General features: G+C 44.1%; 1 protein-coding gene across 4 annotated transcripts in view; it reads right to left on the bottom strand.

Annotated features, from left to right (window-relative positions):
- The window catches only part of NHERF4 (NHERF family PDZ scaffold protein 4), a 76,455-nt gene that overhangs the window by 18,162 nt on the left and 37,788 nt on the right, over nucleotides 1-20,505 (bottom strand). For all 4 annotated transcript variants that reach the window (XM_085645919.1, XM_085645917.1, XM_085645918.1 and 1 more), the window contains exons 3-4: nucleotides 4,285-4,349; nucleotides 3,727-3,938 (exon numbers count right to left, since the gene is read on the bottom strand). In XM_085645919.1, coding sequence (XP_085502045.1) covers nucleotides 3,727-3,938; nucleotides 4,285-4,349 — 277 coding nt within the window. The remainder of the gene's footprint in view (nucleotides 1-3,726; nucleotides 3,939-4,284; nucleotides 4,350-20,505) is intronic.

Genomic DNA, 20,505 nt, shown 5'->3' with positions numbered 1-20,505 from the left:
TGTAAACCCAACGTTGTTCTGTTTTCAACAGTTGTTGCTCATTGCAATGGTTTGGCAATTTTTCAATAATTGACCAAGTGAAGTCATTCTCACTATGTCTCTGCGTTAAAAAATGGCGCATCATTTTGGTGACCGTTTTTCCACACCGGAAGGTGCTACAGTGTTCATTTAGTCGTGTTTTCACTTTCCGTGAAGTCATGCCAATGTACCTCAGATTGCATTTGCAGGTCATGATATACACCACGTTCTGGCTGTTACAATTAGAAAATGACCTCTGTTCCCATGGGGTCTGTAGTCCCAACTCGATAGTTTTGCTCGCTTTTGTTAGGGTACACACATTACAACTTCCACAAGGAAAGTGTCCTACCACTGCAGGTAGACCCCATAGTGTGTTTGTGTTTTCACTGGTTCCTGTCCTTTTCTTGGGGCGAGTGTGTACTATTGAGTCCCGTAGGGATTTGCCACGTTTAAATGCAAAGAGGGGTTTTGGTAATTTCAGGGTTCCCGAATTTAGGGTCTTCCAGTGTCTTGAAATGATCCCCTTTAGTTTGTTAGATTCAGTGCCAAAGGTGGTAACGCACACTATTCTTTTGTTCTCAGGTTTGGAATGCGGTTCCAATAATGCCTCCCTTGGATTGTTGATTGCCCTCTTATTGGCCTGTTTAATTAATCGTGTTGGGTACAATTTCGAGTGTAATTTTGTAGATAGTTTCTCTGCGTGCACCTTGTATGTTCATTCATCCCTGAAGTTGAAGTTTAAACCACCACTCGTGATTGGTTGAATTACTGATGGCAGTTGTAAGGCAAATAGAATGTCACTGTATAGGAAAATGTAAGTTCTAGCAATAGGAGTGTGCTTAGTTAAACAGTCAGGACCTCATTTACATTATCTTGCCGTAGGGCAGCGCCACAGGCCAGCGCCGCAGGCCAGCGTCGCAGGCCTTCCTGCCGTGCTGCCCTACTGCAAAAGAAAAGGACAGGAATGCGCCACATCTATCAGATACACCGCTTTCCTGTCCTCTTTCCCTGCGCTGGTGCTCAATTAGCTGGCATACGCCAACGCAGGCACCAGCGCACCAAGGTGTAACGGTGCCTGCGTTGTGGGAATGATTGTTTTTATGCAGGAAGGTAAACCTTCCTGCACAAAAACAACCAATTGAGGCAATTTCTTCCTTCTATGTGTGATGCTGAATGCAAAACACATAGATGAAAAAAACGAGGAGAAATAAAGCTATTTCTCTTAGTTGCGTCTCCCCTACGCCTCTCCTGGGGAGGCGTTGGATTTTGACACTTTCCCAGGTTTAAGGCATGTTGTAAATCTGGGAATGTGTCAAATGCCATGGGTGTTCACGTTGGTTCATGGTACACCTCCCCATCGTAGTGTGAGTCAATGTATCGACTTGCTATGTGTTGCCTCTCACCATATCTACAAGGCGATGAAAGGCCAGTCAGGGTGGCTTTAAGTGGCCTTATAGCTATGGCACTGCAATGTGCGCCATCAGAGCGTCCTTAAAAATGACATCCCTGCGGCTCAGGGGCCTTGTAAATGAGGCCCGGGTCAGTGACTAATATGTAAAAGAATAAGTGACAGGGCCCAGCGTTTTGTTCAGAAGCGCGCAGCAGGCGTCATCAGATGTAGAGGTGCCTGGTACCAAGAGTGGATCATCTTGATTCCACCTCACGCCTCTTCAGTCAACCTTCTTTTATGTCTACTGTGCTCACGTAGCAACCACAATAATAAGAATCCTACAGTATAAGAGAAAACAACCCCCCTCCAACATTGCGCAGCGCGCAGCGGTCCCCAACATTTTAGATAAAATTAAAGAAGCTACGGATTGTACTCTAAGCTCTAGCTGCTAAGTGATCTGTACAATGGGCCACAAAGTGTTGCTGCAGATAATTTTGAAAGGAGGGCATTTTTTCAAGATAGATGCTATATTATACACCTATTACTTTAGATAAGATTTACACAGTGGTGCCTGAGCTTGTAGATTCCAAACTAATGTCTTGGGTGATTGGTTACACGTTGTTAGCACTTGGCCTGCATTTACCAATTCAGTGAAAGTATTGTCCGGTTCTTATAATGCTCCTTTCATTTTTTCGTGCTTCTTTTTTCATCAGTTTGCACTACCAAAATGCACTTTATCTATTCACAGATTCAAGTGCAATATTTGCTTTTTGATACTACCCAATAAAAATATTTTTAAAAAGTCCTTCTTCTATAACAATCACCAACAACAAAGCTTCCAGATTGTTCGTTTGTTTGATGTCTGTTCTTGTTTTCTACCTATTGTGACATCATTTACCGGAAGGCCCCATTAACCATTCAGCATTTCTCACAATCACCATTAGGCGTTTCAGAATGTTGTTTTAATGATGTCTGCTTGGTTTTGAGATTTACGGTGACATCATCCACTGGATGACCAATGTAAGGGAACATGTTGCAGGCAAATTGGAAAGATGCAGTCTAAGCATTAATCTGCATTGATGATGCAGAACACGTCAGCCTATTGAGTTATTTTTCTGAAATTGTAGACAAAAATGTGAACATTGAGTATTAGGTGGAGTGCGTGCACCTGGGCCTCGAAAACATTTGGAACAAAATGTTATCAAAAGGAGAAAAAGTTTACAAGTATTTTATGTGCACTAAATAAATATATTTCGGAAATAGCTTCAATTTACACGTTGGACGTTTTTCCATGTATTTACAAAAATTGTCCAGGAGGACATCTGGAGACACTAGAGGGGATATTTACAAGAAAATGACATAGCGTGGTGTTACGCTCAATTTGGCAACACCGCGCACTGACATTTTCAAAACGTTTCCCTTAGCGCTGGCGCTAAACAAGCGGACTAGCGATAGCACAGGCACTCTTCACCATGTTGCAAGGGTGCCTCCGCTGCGGGGGCGATTGTTTATGTGCAGAAAGGGACACCTTCCTGCACATAAACAATCAATAATGGTTATTTGCTCTTTCTATATGTGCTGCAGAATACAGCACGTATAGAAAGAGCAAAAAACAAGGAGAAATTAATAATTTCGCCTCGTTTCGCCATTTTAAGACCAGATATTACCTGGCCTTAGCTTTTGGCGCTGCCCCAACCTTGTAAATCTGGGGCAGCATCAAAAAGCAATGGGCGTTGCGGTAGAACGCCCACAGCAACACCCATTGCCCGCCCGTTTGCCGCAGAGGACTGAAGGCGAAAAGGGGGATATAATTACAAAGTGGCCTTAAGCCAGGTTAAGTGGCTTAGCGCCACCTTTTAAATATAGGGAATGGCGCTACGCCACCGGAGGGTCAGAAAGAGTGACGCTCCGGTGGTGTTAGGGGCTTGTAAATATGCCCCCAGTTTTTACAAATTTTACAATGCTCAGGTGGAAGCAGATTTCAATGAGATTTGCTCATGTGTGTCTTAAAACGTTCTGTGCCGTTTATCTTTTGGGCCAGGGCATTATGATATAAAAAGGCTAGGGTATGTCTGAGATGCTTCAGGGAATTGCACTTTGGTGGCAGAGCAAAAACAAAACTGGTACTCTGGCTGCAAATGCACAAAAATTGATTGCACATTAAATTGGAAGCTATCTGTTCTGAGTGTAGAATTTAATAGCACCCTTTAAGGCGCATCTCCAGGGGAGTCTAATGCAGGAGAAGCAGGGTAGAGGGAACAAGTAGGGGCTTCACCAGCCAGGACCAGTGGTTCTAGGTACAAAGTACCTCTCCTTACCCTCATTGGATTCATATCATCCACGTACTCGCCATTCACCTCCAGGAGACGATCTCCATCCTGCAGCCCGCCATGTTGAGCGGGACCGCCGGCCTCCACCTGTCGGATGACATGTCCAGCTCCACCAAGCTCCTGACGCAGGAAGAAACCAAAAGTACCCCCTTCTGACTTGGTCAATGAGCAGAAGCGTGGAGTTAGGGGGCCCTCGGACTCTGAGGATAGAAATTAATTTGGTATTTATTCATCAAATGAAGATACCTGAAAGGTTTCAAGACATAATCTTTGTCCTTTTCCCCCCCCAATGAAACAAAAAGCTGCCCAAGACTTTAAAGATCGTCTAATGCAAGCTTCCATTTTCCATCCCTACTCCTAGTAGTAAGTAACATTCACCTACGATTACATATGAACTTATCCTGAGCAGACCAGCCGATCCCCCTCCCCACTCCCCTAGAATGACTTTTTGGCTCCCATAAGGCTCCACTCATTGCATTCCTCCTCCGCCCACCCATCCTCAATAACAAATAGTCCAATGCACTCAAAATCCAAACATGGACTCACCTATGTCATCTCCCAGGGACAGTGCCGGGTTGTCAATCCCTAACTTTGGGTTGAATTCAAATTTCCTAAAATGAACAATATGTATAAAATTAAGTGTGGTGTCTACTTCGTGCATACATACATTATTACATATAGCAAAACAAGCTTGGGGTGCTGTGTCAGAGTCGTTGCGTCCAAGTGAAAAGGCAGTGGGACATTGACATGGCCCGTGGCAGGAAAGATATAAGTTGTGCGTGGGTAGACCATGCTGGGTGGAAATGACAATTGAGTCTGATTAGCTGAGTGCCTGCATGGATTGGTGCCAGATTGACCATGAAATGGTATTTGAGGCACTCTCGGGGAGGTGGAATAAGACCCTCTGGGGTTCACGGGGTGGACAAACAGAACTTCTCTAGCTTGAGTCAATGCTAGAAACATTCCCAGAGACATTTCTTGCTACTCGCTATCTTTGAAACTGGAGACCGAGCCTAAAGTGGCCAGAACCCGTTAAAATCTCTACTGTTCATACCCTAAACAAGGCAGCAAGTGGGTGACCCACAACGGATGACTACAGTCGGGCTGCCAACCAGAGAGGGTGAGACAGAGTTGGGTGAGATTTTTTTAAGGTTGGCCTGGCCTATAGGACAAGCAGGCAGTGCCCGATGGGCTGGTCTGTGGGCCTGTTTTTTGGGCTGCTGGGCTGGTTTTTATTGTTTATTTGCCTGATATAACAAGCATTAGCATAGCAAATAGGTCTCGCTTTTGGGACCTTATAAGTGTTTAGCCATGCAACGGTTGATATTGTTGCACCAAGGATATTGTGCTGCATAACTAAATACTTATAAGGTCCCAAAAAGTGAGACCTATTGGCTATGCCAATGCTTGTTGAACATTGTATCTTTCAGGAAGACTCCAGTGGCATAACAAGGATGCCATGAAAGGGTTGTGGTGCAAGCACGTGGCTAATCTGTAAAATACAGACATCGTTTGGGTGCATTGGACCTCTCATGTCCTGTGCCACTGCGCCTGTTGCACTACTGATTGCTACTTCCCTTGAAAAATCTTCCCTTTTTTGTTGTATTTAGAATTTTACTCTGCGGTGGGTTCTGCCTCTGTGTACTCGGAAAACATTCTTCACTTGTATCCCTTGAGACCAAGTTGCAAGAGATCCTTCACAAACTTCCCGGCATGGGAGTTACAGGCCTACTACAGCCAGGGCCGGACTGGCCGTAACGGGCACTGGGCATTTCCCCGGTGGGCCCCCAGGGTGGGCGTCGGTTTTGGGCCCCTGGGGGCCGTTTTTGTTACAGGGACGTTTCTGCAGCATAGCTGCAAAATCGGTCCCTGTACCAAAATCGTCCGAAACCGTCCCTGGTAAACAGCTCGGCCACACCCCCAACCCCTTGGGGGGCCGGCCGAGCACTCTGCCAGGGCCGGTTTTGGTTCCTAGTCCGGCCCTGACTACAGCTCCTGCTGGCCAATGAGCTACGTCTGGTCGAAGATGCCCCGCGCGACACGGGTACTCTACGCGCCTGCGCAGACCCTCTTCACTGTTCACTGCTTCCAGGGGGCGTGCAATGCAGGCTGCCATCTGTTGTTGCAGGATTACGAGAGCGCGCCCCAGGCCCGGCTTGGACTGGGGGGGGGGATAGAGGCTCTCTGAGACCACAACACCAGGTGTCAAGGCCCGAGCCCGCAGCTCATAGAAACACACAGAAAACTAACTAGCGTGGACACCGAGGAGCGGCGAGTGACTATTTTTTACTTTTCAATGAGCAGCATTCAGTTATTTTTGCCTGAGCACGATTAGAAAAGCTAACATTCTGCATGACAGATCACTGTTTACATACACCTGGGGTGGGCCATGGGTGCACCCCTCCCCCACGCAGCGGAAAAGGGAGGTCGGGCCATGGTGAGGGTTGGAAGAGACGGTAGTGAAGCCAGGGAGAGCGACCACAGGGGGGTCGGCTGGAAGAAGCACATCAAAGAAAAGCCAGATAAGAGAGCAGGATAAAGAGAACGGACATATATGAGGAAGAGAAAAGCAGGTTGGAAGAGAAACTGCAAGGAACCCGAGACTGTAGCAGATAGGGGTGGGGGGATTCTAACAGCAAAATCAAGCACTGAAGATTGTAAACATGAGCGCGCGGCCACGTTAATTGGAAACAGATGGCCCCTGCGCGCCGCTGCTCGCTCCTGCAAGGTGAATGCCGCCACAAGCACGAGTGCTTGAAAAGTGCAGACTGATTCCAAAAGGTCATATCCTAGAACAGCGCATGCGCGCTTCGCTAGGCTCGACCTAAAAACAAACATGGCCTGCAGCAAGCTCAGATCGATGCAGTCTACCATACCACCCAAACACTTACACAGCTTGTCTTTACAAGTTCAAAACTGCCCCAATTTGCAAACGTGGGCCACTTTTTCAGCTTTCTAAACCACTAATGAGGGCCACCTTTTGGTAACCGGGGCTATTTCCTGTCCCAGTCTGAACCAAGACTCTTCTCCTTCATCCAAGCGGTGGGACAGTCTTTGGATCTGGCACAAAGCTAGGCACCCGATGAAAAATATCACTAGTCCCTACCAAACCCAACCTGGCATAGCACCACAGCCATCGCCTTAGTGACACAAGGGCAAACTTGAGATATAACACGTGAGTATGAATACAAAATGAGAGGAAGAGTCACATGTACCTTCAGCAACAATGCTGGGCACCCCCATTTAGTATTACAATATAGACTTAGAGCCCGCAGTTGTGTGCTCTACCTGCCATTAAAAGCCTGCTCCAGCGTTTAAGGCCCGAGCCTTTGGCTTGGGCCTTTATCAATGGAGCGGGCTTTTGATGGCCGGTAGAGGCTGCTACGGAGGGCTCTAAGGCTATTAGAACATTCGCCCCTAGAGGGCAGAATGTTCTAATTTGTAAAACAAAGGCCTCACGGAGGCCAAGGGGGTTGAAATCCCCTCCGGCTCCATAAGGCCTTTGTTCACAGATATATTGTGAACAAATATTGGAATGTTGATGCTCCGGGCTTCTACCGGCCATTAGAAGCCCGGAGCACTCCATTGTCTTCAATGGAGCGCTCAGCATTCGAATGTTTTAATATGTATGAAATACACAGAACCAGACTAGTTTATGAAGTAGGATAAAAAGGACTAAATATACTGTGTATAAGAGTTTCCACCAGGCAATGGAGGAATGTCAAATGACAAGAACTCACAGATTTCCAAAGTGATAGAAAGTTGTGAAACGTTTCCCCTTTCCACCTGCATCTTCCAGCATCAGACACACAGCACCACTGTGCCAGTGTGCAAAAGTGCGAGCCAATTGCACACTTTGTATATCTGACACCAAAGTCTTGCCAGCTATTTTGCAGAATAAGCATTGTGCAGTTTTTGTGTGTCACAGCGTTTACCATTTTCTTGGCATCTGGTTGCTGTTGGGGTTTCGTACTGCACAAACAATTCAGGTTCTGCAGAGGAAGGGAAATGTGGTGGGGTTTAGTGTCACCTGTTGGTTGTGGATTTTAAAGCAGGGTATTTTGGTAGGTGTGGGTTCCTATTTTGAGATAACTTCCAACTAATCTGTATAAGTGTGGTTAGTCTCACCTATAGATGAGCTTCTGAGAGGTAGCCTACCATCTTCCAGTGAACTGTCAGGTGTAAAACTTCATGACACAAATGTACCTGTAGACGCTGTGGAAGTTTTCAGTAGTAGACATAACTGTCAGAACCACCATATTCATCATGCAGTTACATCACAGATGTGACACAGCATCTTTGCTTGACCATTCAAGAAATTACAGAACCATCACTCAACAATCTTTGCAGACAGATCACAGGTGCGACACAGCATCATTGCCTTTCAGAACTGCAACATACGCAGCCATCAAAAGTTACCACACAAACAATGCAAACCGAACACAGGTGTGACACAGGCCCTCGCCTATGAGGACAGGAATCTACATAACCTTCACCAGTGATTAATCTGTAAATCAGTGCTTGATTTGTAAAAAAAAAAAAAAGTACCAGGCCTTTGCTTTTGCCAGCAGACTACTGCAGCTCGTACCACCCATTGCCCTGGCCAGCGCTGCCAATGACAGTACCACCAAAACGATTAACCATTACATTTCTAAAAGTGTGACTATTCAGATTATTCAAGACCATCAAAGGTATGAGAATGGCTTGAGCACAGGTAATAGTCATTTTTAATGTATCTTGAATGAATAAACACCTGTTGTTGTGCTCATCTCTAAATTAGACAGTCAGCGCCATCATGTGGCATACTGTCAGAAGTGCAGGTGTTGCCAATTTAGTGCCAGTGCTGAGCACGAGAAACCACCGGCTCAAATTAAACACTGATTGCACTGTTTGGGCTGTTACGTAGACGAGATCCAAGCCCAAAACTATATCTGGATTGGATTAAGTCTTTGATTACAAAAATAAATGCACATGTGTTATAAACAAAGAGGTTTTAATAGGGTTTCATGTCAACAAGCCTTATGTTAAATAAATTTTGATAAAAAATACAATGTGAAAGATTTAAATGAGCAAATTAGCAATTGGGTTTTAATCAGTTGCGGCCGGCATGACTCGCTGGTGAAGGGGACGGGTGTGGGGTTTGTGTGGGTGTTCGCATGAGGGTGGTTAAATAATATATATATTTTTTTAAACTTACTTTCCCGGGTCCCCCGATGTCACGGCTCCTGGCCTGGTCCCATTTTCTTGCTCTCCTGCTGAACAGGAAGCAGGCAGCCTCCCTACCCTCCCCTCAGCCAATCACAACGCTGCAATGGCAGTGTTGTGATTGGTGGGGACGGAGCCAAGCTGGGCGCCTATGGGGTGACTATTTTCTCCATGTAGGCTGCATGCAGCCTACATGGAGAAAAGGGAGAGTGCGCATGACTGGTTTGGTCAGCCCCAGAGGGCTGACCAAACAGTCAGGGCCCACAACATTCCAGTTCTCCTCTCTTTGGGTCCAACCAACAAAGCTTGCTATCATCTGGAGTTGGAAGTCACAGGAGGAGACTGTGCTGGATGTGGGCTTCTCTTATTTGGAAACAGAACCCTTTTCTTACCTCTACTTGTTGGAGTGACTTCTTTCTTCACACTGGTTGAACCTCTTCCTTAAGGACGATACAGGGAACGTTTCCCTTCAGGGATCTTAACTTGGCTTTGAAAACATTCCTACACTATCAACAATGTCTTTTACATCTGTTTCCTCCAATACCATGATTTGATGCTCTGATCATGGATTTATGTTGATGTGGAGATCAAATTGGTGCATCCACCGCAGTATGGGATGACCCATTTTGGCGATGTACACTTTTCCTTGCACTTTCCGACCCCTAAAAATCACCTCTGCCCACATAATTCCCAACACATCTATAGTAATACCTTGGAATCCAGCAGGATTTATGTCCTTCAGTTCCAAATAGATCTTCCCCCATATTTTCTCCCACAAGGTTTCAGGTATAATCGTGAGCATGGATCCAGAACCCACCATAAGGGTTACTTCCGTTCCATTTACGCTGAATTCTGCTTTCGGCCTGCATTTTCTTCGCTCACTGTCTTCTCCCATCTCCCCACTTAATACTTCTTCAAATGGCACCTCGACATCACCCAAACGTTCATTCCTTCTTGACTTGCCTTTGCAGATCTTAACAAAGTGCCCTTTTTTCCCACATTTCCAACATTCTTTACCAAGTGCAAAACAATTCTTAAAATAAGTGTTACGATACAAACGTCCACACCTATTACATGACTTGTTCCAAGAAGATCACTTGTTGTCCATAATTCCACCATTTGATGGATATCCTTTACCTCCTCCTTTCTTATTTGCAAAGTTAACGCTTTCTAATGTCTGTCCACCTGCGGATGAATCAGCACTAGTCGCTGCCACATCTCCTTCTCCCCTGTTGTCTTTACGCTCCCTCTCCTCCTTCTCTCTTGTTGTCTTTACGCTCCCTCTCCTCCTTCTCTCCTGTTGTCTTTAGGCTTCCTCTCCTCTTTCTCTCCTGTTAATTTGATGCTCCCTCTCCTCCTTCTCTCCTGATGTCTTTACGCTCCCTCTCCTCCTTCTCTCCTGTTGTCTTTACGCTCCCTCTCCTTTGGCTACTCATACCGCTTCCTTTAAATGTGGATCCTTCACTGGCCACAGAATTTCCTGCATTCGATGACCTCACTGGCAGGAGAGCATATTCCGCTGATGTCACAAGGCCCACTTGTGAGCCTCACATTATAACAAGCCCCCGTGTATGGGTACGCTGATGATCCGCGGAGACTGAAAAGTGGGAGCTGTGCTGTGTAAGAGCTCTCAGATCAGTTTCTGGTGCTTGGTTGTTAGATAGAATCAGCTCTGCTAAAAATAACCCTGGATGATTGTGCCTAAAGCATAAGTACACTAAAATTACAGAGAATCCGCGACACTGCATCAGATTAATTATCAGCATGGTGAACCTATAATGGTTACTGAGGATATTTTCTTAGTGGTAATAAAAGCCTTATAACTTGTACTCCTATTCACTGTGCATGGAAAGGATGCTTCCTGAATGAGATGTTCTTACCTCACACTGACCTTGAACAGTAAGTTATGAGAGTTTGGCTTTGTCACCCGCTGAGCATCTCCGCGAGCTAGCAGTCATGCCTAGTGTTCGTGTTTAGAGGGGCAGTTGCAACAATTGTTGCAAGGATTGCTCGGCTGCCCTTGAGTTGTGCAGGCCCTGGAGAACTAGAGCGACACATATATAAGCAAAGACACGTCATGTCGCACTGTGTACGCAAGCAAGCGCCTGTTGAACTGCGCACACTACAAGCACATGCATGAGCGACAAGTGCAGGGCTGCAATGTGTGTGCTGGGGCATGCATAAGCAAAGAATGCAGACCTGCGTATGCTAATGCATGCATCAGTAGGAAGCATAAATCTATGCTGTGTGCTATCACATGCTAGAGTAATGAGTTCCGAGCTGCACTATTTTCTACCACATGCAGACAGGGACATCTTAAGGATTTTGGGGGACCCTGGGCCAAACATATTTTAGGGGCCCCTGGTCGGAACAGCTTTGAATGTATGATCCAATGTTAGCTCTCTCATGCTCTCTTTGGCTAGGTCACTGATAGTGCACAGACACACTTGTCCAAATTCTAAATCATTTTGCATCTAGTATTCAGGGATAGTGGTGTGTTTTAAATATTGTAACACAGCTGCAACTCACTAATATTAATGTCAATAATCTCAGTGACACCCTCCCATTTCTTGTATGTATGGCCACTGGAATTATGCAGCATGGAAGGGCAAATTATGAGTCATGGTTGGCTAAATTATACGACAAGAAAGTCAAATTATGCGGCATAATAAAGCATGTTTTGTGATAGAATTATTTCATTCTTTTGTTATTTTTACACTTGTTAACACGGTCTGGGCATAGGTTGCAACTCATTGGTACCGGTTTAACACCTAAATATAGCAATAGGCAGCAGAAAGGTGACCAGTCATCATTTGCAAAGATCCTTGTTCTATGCGGCAACATGTGTCACTGCGTTTTTAGGAACTTTTGAACAGTCTGAGCTAGAAACAACATTTATTTGTTAAAATATGAAGATTATGCAGCAGATGATGGATTATGCTGCAAATCCATAGCTATGCGATAAACGCCACAGCCACACAATCACATAATTCCAGTGTCCCTGCTTCGACTGAGGTCCTGTTTTGATCTATAAGTAACTTTATTTAATGGATTTAGCATGAACCATAAACACAACCCTTCTCTGCAAAATATCTGTAATATACTCTCACACATCGCCCACATTAAAAATAAGGAAAACGGTATTTAAAACAATCTGTCTAAGAATTATTCGAGGTCATCAGGGCAAGACTGTCTGAGAACAGAGATAGCTCTTTCAGGGATCCCCTGAAATGCTGGGACCCTGGGCAAGAGCCCACTGCCTGTGCCTTCAAAGGTCTCTGCATGCAGACGTGCAGAGCAGATCCATGCACGTGTGCCCCTGCACACGTGCATGGATCTGCTCTGCAAAGGTGCAGCTTGTGCTGGCACATGCAAACACAAAGACTGCAGAGTTGCACTGTGCTGCATAACATGCATGATCAAGAACGAAGAACTGCTACCTGTGCTCGTACAGGCTTATACAGGACAGAGCTGCACCAAACGCTGTATTTTATGAATGAGCAGAAAGCTGCGTTAAGTGATAATAATAATCCACATTTGTAAAGCGCGAACAATCACCCGTAAGGGTCTCTCAGCGCTGGGGGTCGTCGGGAAGATTAAGCAAGCTATTGCCCAGAGTCACATGATGCTGGGCTAATCTGACGCCAGCGCCAGGGATCGAACCGTGATCCCCAGATTCCGGAGTCAGTCGCCCTGGCCGCGGCGCCACACCTCTTCCTCATAAGTGATGGCACATGCATTTGCAAGAAATGAGAGAGGGAGAGGTTGAAGGAGAGGATTAAAACAGTTTTTTCTTACTATTATTAAAGTGAGTCCTGCTTTTTTTGCTCAGTGCCTTCAGTACCTTAAAGAACGCTTTTTACAGTATAATTTAATGGGTATAATGAGTGAGGTTTAGACTAGGGACAAACATTAACAATGCCAATCGGTATGGCTTACAACGCACACTGCCTCTTCAGACACTGTTGAGTTTTGGCGTTCAGTTTCTCGTTATACATGTACTCTGTCACTCAAATTTACACTCATGCATCCATTCACTGATGCATCCTTGCATTTAACCACTTACACACCCACATTAAAACTGACAAAGTACCAAAAAGTGTATGCAAAATAAATTAAAATACGAAAAAAGAAAACATTCCACTGCCTAAACATTGTGAGTGAATGCTTTCAATAAAAGGTAAAATGAAGTGTATCGTTGTATTAAAATTCCAACACGGTCATCAGATGTTGACTGTTTTGGAATGATAAAACAATTATACAATATGGACAGTACCATTCAAAGATGGCTACCTGGGTTAGAAGCAGCGGCCACGTGAGATGTGGCACACTGCAGATGAAATGAGTGGCACGCGAGCGGCCCACTAGCACTGTCAGGGAGGCTGCAGTATTATCCAAAAAGCAGACAATGTTTTTAAAAATGGAGAAAAAAGAAAATGAAAGGGAACCAATAGAAGAACAGCAAGGGGCCGGCCTACCAGTCCTGACACTGAAGTGCATTCATTCTCAAAGGGATGTGCAATATGATTAGCCAAGATGTTGTCACTCACAGAGCAGTAAAGTCAATGGCTAAAGGAGACCAACCACAGCCCCATTCTGGATATTATCATGTATGGAAGCAGAGTATGAACGACACTCCAACACGTCAGTGGTAGAACATGGCTGACCCAAAACCCCTCTATTTTTGCATATGCAGATATATATGTGTATGTATGTATATTGAATGTTTTTGATTACAAGAGCCTGGCAGACAACTAAGCCTGCCCTACTAAGAAGAACAAGCATAGATTATAAAAATGCACATCTTCTACCCCCGCGGTTTGTCAAAGAGAGTAATCAATACAAAAACCATGTCTACCAAGGGAATCAGTTAGATTCTTTATTAAAAAATACCATCTACCTCCCTTAAATGCCTATTAGCTGTACCTTATGCTTACATCATAAATAAGTTGGCCTTAATGCCTTTGCTGTACTGTTTCATAATGCACATATCAGGCACATTGCATCTAACATAACTTTTCCCAATTAATCCATTAACCTACACCTGTTAAAATTGGCTTCTGACGATAACCACCTCAGGCTGGCTATATTGAACATTAGCTTTCCACAAGGCCAGCATCAGTCGCACTATCAAAAATGTATATATATGCAGAGAATTATAGTTAGAAAAACAATATACAACCCTCTTATGGGCCCTAACAAGGATTCTACCAGTGCAAATCTTTCCTCAGGGTTTATCTTTGGGTTCTCTAACTCAAAGCACTCGTCTACTGTGGTAATCTGCGCGATTCTGTGCTACAGAAGAGCAGTCTCCCAGCTCTGGTCTTTGCCATTGGTTTGTCGTCAAGACTAACTCAGGTGCACCGTACTGAGGCTAAGCTTTCTCTTAAGGCAATTATATGCAAAGCTATCCTAAATTTACAAATATCTACAAAATGACTGTTGGCAAAACAACATACAACCCCTAGTAAGAGGTCCTAAAAGGATTCTCACCGGCAAATCTTACCCAGGTTATGTTAGATGGATCACCAGCACAAAAAACCCTTGCCTCGATTAGTAATTTGTGGGATTCTGTATAACATAATGCCTTTCTGCCTTCTTTGATACAGTGAAATAACTGTTCACCTTTAAAGGCCTATTGGCTTTAACATATGCTTTTCACAATAAAAGTCAGGCCTACAGACCAATGGAAGAAGAGGCCTAAACCAAAGTCCCTCTATATTAGTATATTTATGTATATATAAGTATGAATATATTTTTAATTAATGTTTTTGATTACAAGAGCCTGCGGACAACTGGACCTGTTCTCCTAAGTGGATCAAACATAGATTATAACCATACAAATCCTCCACTTCCGAGAGCTTGTCAAAGGGAGTAATCAGCACACACAACGAAGCGTATGAACGGAATCTGTGAGATCCCATGTACCGAAACACCCATCTACAGGCTTTTTGTGATATGGAATCTAACAAATGAGTGTAGGTGTAAGTCTGCTTGGTTTATTGGGGAATATTATGTCAGGTGTCATATGCTAAAGCCAATAGGCCTTAAGGGCTGATTGTTATTCCATGCTGTTGCAGCCTGTAGCCTTTTCACCAAAAATGTCAGGTCTACTGCCGTTGTCGTAACTCTTGATAATAATTAGATCAGACCTATGGCCGGTGATGTACTTTTCCCATATAACTAATCAAGCCTATAGACTTCAGCTCTGGCTTGTTGCCATTACCAGACGAGACCTTCTGAATTCGGGACAAGCTTTCCAATAGGGTAAACATCAGATATAGGTTTATAAAATTACAAATGTATATACAATTACTACTGGAAAATCAAAATCAGATATGATTTGATGCATCTTTTACCTAACTCTATTCTTCAAGAGATAAGACTAATAAACATACATTATAGGGTTTCTTAAACTCTCCCTCACCCCTTTAATTTTATATAGTCAAACCCGATCATACAATTGGATAATTTCTTCCCCATTATATATGACCTCCCCCAAAATATGAGCCTATTAACATTGACCCAAGAGGCTCAACAGACAGGCAACTTACACAATATGGTTCCTTCTCAATGACCAGACCCTTCACTTGCAACTCGCGTTCCATGTAACTGCCCTGCTAAACTCTTGCTCAACTATCAGTACTTTATATCCTTATCAGGGGTAGAATCAGACACCTTACATAACTTCCTACCAGCATTGTAAATACATTACAAAGGGCAATCAGAAGGATTGATGGACTCTCCAACTACTCTCTATTGACCCACTCTGGCCCCGATTAACTCTGGTAAACCTGGTTTGGCAAATTATCTGCCATTACTAAGGAAAAGTAACACCTTTCTCCCAGCGTACATCACAAGACTAATGATGTCTTTGTCAATATAAGGCTTAATATTACAGGAACTATCTGAGATCGCCTGTTTCTCTTTCCAATTATGGATAGGATGTTATCACGTCCTATGCACTAGCTCACACGTGTATCACTTCCAATGGAAGGTATTATCACATTTGATGTGTGACATCAGTGTGCCCACTTTACACGAGTGTACAGTCCAAAACAGTACAATTAAAGTAAACTATGGGTTTTCACACTTTTAAATAACATAACAGCCTTCAGAAAGCCCCAGGACTCTGCGCTTACAGGGGCTGAAGCATGTGCTGGCTGGCAGATGTGCTCTTTAGTTCTCGAATGATCACTTAATGTAATTAGTTCTCTCATCGCTTGAACAAGAAGAACAGTTGAACAGACATTGGATATATAATCTTTGTCTCCATCAGTTTTTTCTTATCTTTTATGATGTATAATAAAATTATGAAAAAAATACCTTTTTATCTATTTAGTTCTTTGTGTTCCCATGAACAAGTAAATGTATACGTACAATACCAATATCAGCAATCCGCACATCACTTGAGTCACTATACAACCACTCCTAAGTGTGACTAACAAGTCACAGTGGAAATCTTCTTCACTGGTTTTTATCAGCGGGGCTAACCAGCACTCTCGCTTGCTACTGTAATCTGTGACATTTCATGTGACAAAATATTAGGTGACAGTTTTCAACACAGTGTAATAATAGGCCACCCTTAAAGGCCTATTGGCTTTAACAAAAGCTTGACACAATAAATAAGCCACCCCTACTGCCTTTGCCCTAAATTTTCATAATAAATAGAGCAAACCTATGGCACCGAACCAAGGGGCATATTATCAAGACAGGCGATAAAATTAGCACCGCTTTAGCGGCAGAAAACTGCTGATAAAGCGGCGATAATGGGCTTGATAAGGGCTTGGGTGGAGAAGTGTGGCTAAATGATTAGAGCGGCAGACCCTGATGCAGAGGTCTAGCCCGGGACCAGGGTTCAATTCCCCGCCTCAGCGGGTCTTGGGCTCAAAAATTCCACGGACTGGATAATTCTCGCCTCGGTGCCTATTCCAATCATGGAGTCCGACTCTGCAACTCTGGGCAATAGCTTGCTTAATCTCCACAACGGCCCCCACAATGCTAAGGATGCCTGGCCTCCACCTTGGGGGTGTCCAGGAGTGGATGCCTCACAGGGAAAGCCAGGATGGGTTCCACAGCGGTATTCGTACAAGCGCCTTGAGACCCTTGCGGGTGAGTAGTGCGCTATACAAGTATCAAATTTACATTTTACATTTTGATAATATGCTCTATGGAATTCCAATTGAAGATCAGGTTAGATGTCCTTCACATCTAACATGGGCTTCAATTGGAATTCCATAGAGCATATTATCAAGCCCATTATCGCCGCTTTAGCGGCAGTTTTCTGCCGCTAAAGCGGCGATAATTTTATCGCCTGTCTTGATAATATGCCCCATAATTATTCTTCGTAAATCAATCAGGCCTATTACTTTTATTATTGGCTTTGACTGTAAGCATAGGCTTTCCACGACCTAACCGTCTGGCATACTGTCACAAAATTATAAACATATGCTAAATTACGGTTTGCAAAACAAAATACATGCCCTTCTAAGAAGGGCTACGAAGAATGATCGCAGTGCAAATTTTCAACCCCGATATTTGTCAGAGGAGGTAACCAACAATAAAACCCTTGCCTAATATGGAAATGCGTGAAATTCCATGTAGCAAAATACCCTTTCACAGGCGTCATCTTAGTGTAATAAAAATCCAACCTTAAATGCCCATCGATTTGGGCTATTCACTATAAATATGTCAGGCCTACTGTCTTTGTCCTTACTTTTCATAATAAAGAGATAGAACTATTACCTCGATCCCTGGCTTGTCACTTTCACCAAATCGGTCCTGCTGTATAGAACATGAGCTTTCCTGCATGGCTGAAAGAGCAACGCGAGCACCATTTACAGAGAAAGCACTAAACTTCTGTCTAAACAAATGCTGTACTCTTGGTAATAAACATAGGGGTGCGGCCAAAGTTGTCTCTCGATAGTGTTTCTTAAATATCTTTTTCTGATGTTCTTCAGATTTTGATGTCTGACATAAAATATGTAAACAGATGTGCTATCAAGGCTGTCCTTAAAAGTAATCTATCTGTAAGCTTTGAATTAAGAAGTGTGGGGTAGTGTCCATGTCCAGCGTCGGAAGGGAGGCCGGGGCTGGTGTTAGCGACGACCCAGTGCAGCAATGCATGTTCATGCCATTATATTATTTTACTCCGAGGGCGCAGTTCATATACTGGCCAGCGGGAGGCACCATTGCACAAGAGTTAGAATATTTTCTCTTACAGCACCTCTGATTGCTCGATCTAAACTGGTTTATTGGGTACTGAACTAGTCTCTCACTTCCTGAAGCTGTAGGGGCTTATTTATAAGCTACTTGCTTCGCCGATGCGTAACTTAACTTGGGAACAAGTTACGTACGGCGGCACAAGGGGCTTGTAAATAAACCTGTAATGTGCGATTAGGTCCGGCCCTCAGGGAGACTCCGTTCACTGGTTTCTCTTGTTTGTTCAACAAATACCGCGCTCGGTGATTGGATCCGTCGCTGATCGCCTTATCTTATCATTAGCCATTGATTAAATTTGCTCTGTCAGCTGGCCGGCCATTTACTCCGCCCCACGGTGGCACAGAGCGGCCGTGTTTATGTAATTTTTTTACCACATAGCGCCGACATCTTGAAGTAGGCGACTGAAAGGTACTGGCAATGATACCCTGTATTCTATTTTAAGGGCAGGGCCGGCTTTAGTGCTGGTGGCGCCCTGTGCAACAATGTTTGTTGGCGCCCCCCCAATGACCACCTCCACCACGTATTCTCTCACTAGCACCCTTTAACAGTGATGAAGTCTCCATAACCACACTCTCTCGAATGCATTCAATTAGTTATATAGCGCCACTCATACCAGTGTAGAGTGTCCAAGAACTTTGCATCACACGCACATTACACAGAGACAATCAATCATACGTGTGTAAATCAGTGTATATGAAATGTTACATAAGCCAAAGGACTAAAAATGTAGGAGTCACATGTCATCCATACTGGTAGGCAGTATAGTTTAAGAGTGATTGGTGTGGAGAAGCACAAACTCAGAGTCGAAAGAGAAACCGCATAGTTGGGAGTTTTCTTTAATAATAAGAATCGATTTCTAGCCAAATTAACCCTTTTTGCAACTTTAATCAATGTTCTAATAATGTATACTTTGCAGTGTGTATGCAGTTCTAGGATGAAAGTTAATAGCTCGCTGTTCTATATTAGGACTTTAAGTTATAAACTGCAAGTAACAAAAGGATGTCTCTTTTGAAAGCAGTAATCTGCTGATCTGTTTACATCATACGCACTCTATAATCTACTTGGCACACGTTCTTTGCAGCAGGCACATTAACCCTCTGCACTAACTTCACCTAAGTTAAAACCTTAACTATACAAAATGCTGATCTCTCTCCAGGAAGATAATTAATCACATGAGTTATCTTGACATTTATGTGAGGCCTGGTAATTGCCTGGGGAAAGACACGCTGCAGCAGGTGCTTCAAAAGCATAATAAACTTTCAAACACGGCACCCCCAGGAAGCCAGCACCCGGTGCAGTGGCACCGGTCGCACCGCCCTAAAACCGCCCCTGTTTAAGGGGGCTCCGGATCATTGCTTAATTTGTAAAAAAACATAAGTGTCAGGGCCATCATCAGGAGACCACCACAGCTTGCACCACACATTGCCACTGCCAACGCTGCCAATGACAGTACCTACACAAGTACTAACCATCACCCTGCTACAAGTGTTACAATTCAAACTGTTCGAAGCCCCCAAAGCTAAAAGAATGACTTGGTTGGCAGGTATTAGTTGTTTATATTGCATATTGAAATAATAAACAACTTTTGCTATGCATCTTTAAATTACACAAACAGCACCACCATGTGGTATCTGTAATAAGTGCTGGCAACTAAGTACCAGTACCGAGCACCGGAAACCAGCGTCTCAAATAAAGTTGCCAGTGCCCAAAGTTTTCTTTGGGAACCTGCTGCCGCTGCTGCCGACTGTTGGGATTGCTGAACACCAAGGGTGTCTGGCCAGCATTCCACCTCATGCTTCTTTTATCTACTACCATACAGCCCCTTTGTCTCAATTTGCAGGTTTCTTTACATGCCCGTTTCTCCCTCTGTCACTGTTTCTCCATCTTTCTCTTTCATCTCCGTTATCTCTTTTCTGCCTGTCTACTCTTGTCCTGGATAAAAGTCTGATGATGAAAAATAAGTGCCGGACCTTAAAAACTAGTGCGGGTGGGGCTTACCTGCAACCGCCGGCTAAAATTAAGCTGAGACCCTCACAAGTCAGGATGAATACAATGCAAACCGAACATAGGTGTGACGCAGCACCATTGCCTCAATGGAAACAAACTGCTGAGTTACTACATCATATGCACCCTGCAAAAAAAACCAGGTGTGACACAGCATCATTGCCTTTCAAGACTGGAACAGAAAGAGCACACATTTAGGCAAATACAATGCAAACAGAATCTATGAGTGGCGCAGCATGCATCACTGTCTTTCAGGACAGGAACCTTAAGAGCATTCACAAACCATCACGAGTACCAATCAAACAGAGCACAGGTGTGACATAGCACCATCGCCTC

This window comes from Triturus cristatus, chromosome 3_1, assembly GCF_964204655.1.
Source record: "Triturus cristatus chromosome 3_1, aTriCri1.1, whole genome shotgun sequence".
NCBI classification, from domain to species: Eukaryota; Metazoa; Chordata; class Amphibia; order Caudata; family Salamandridae; genus Triturus; species Triturus cristatus.
Note: the sequence above shows the minus strand (reverse complement) of the source record. Positions and strands in the feature narration are given on the sequence as shown.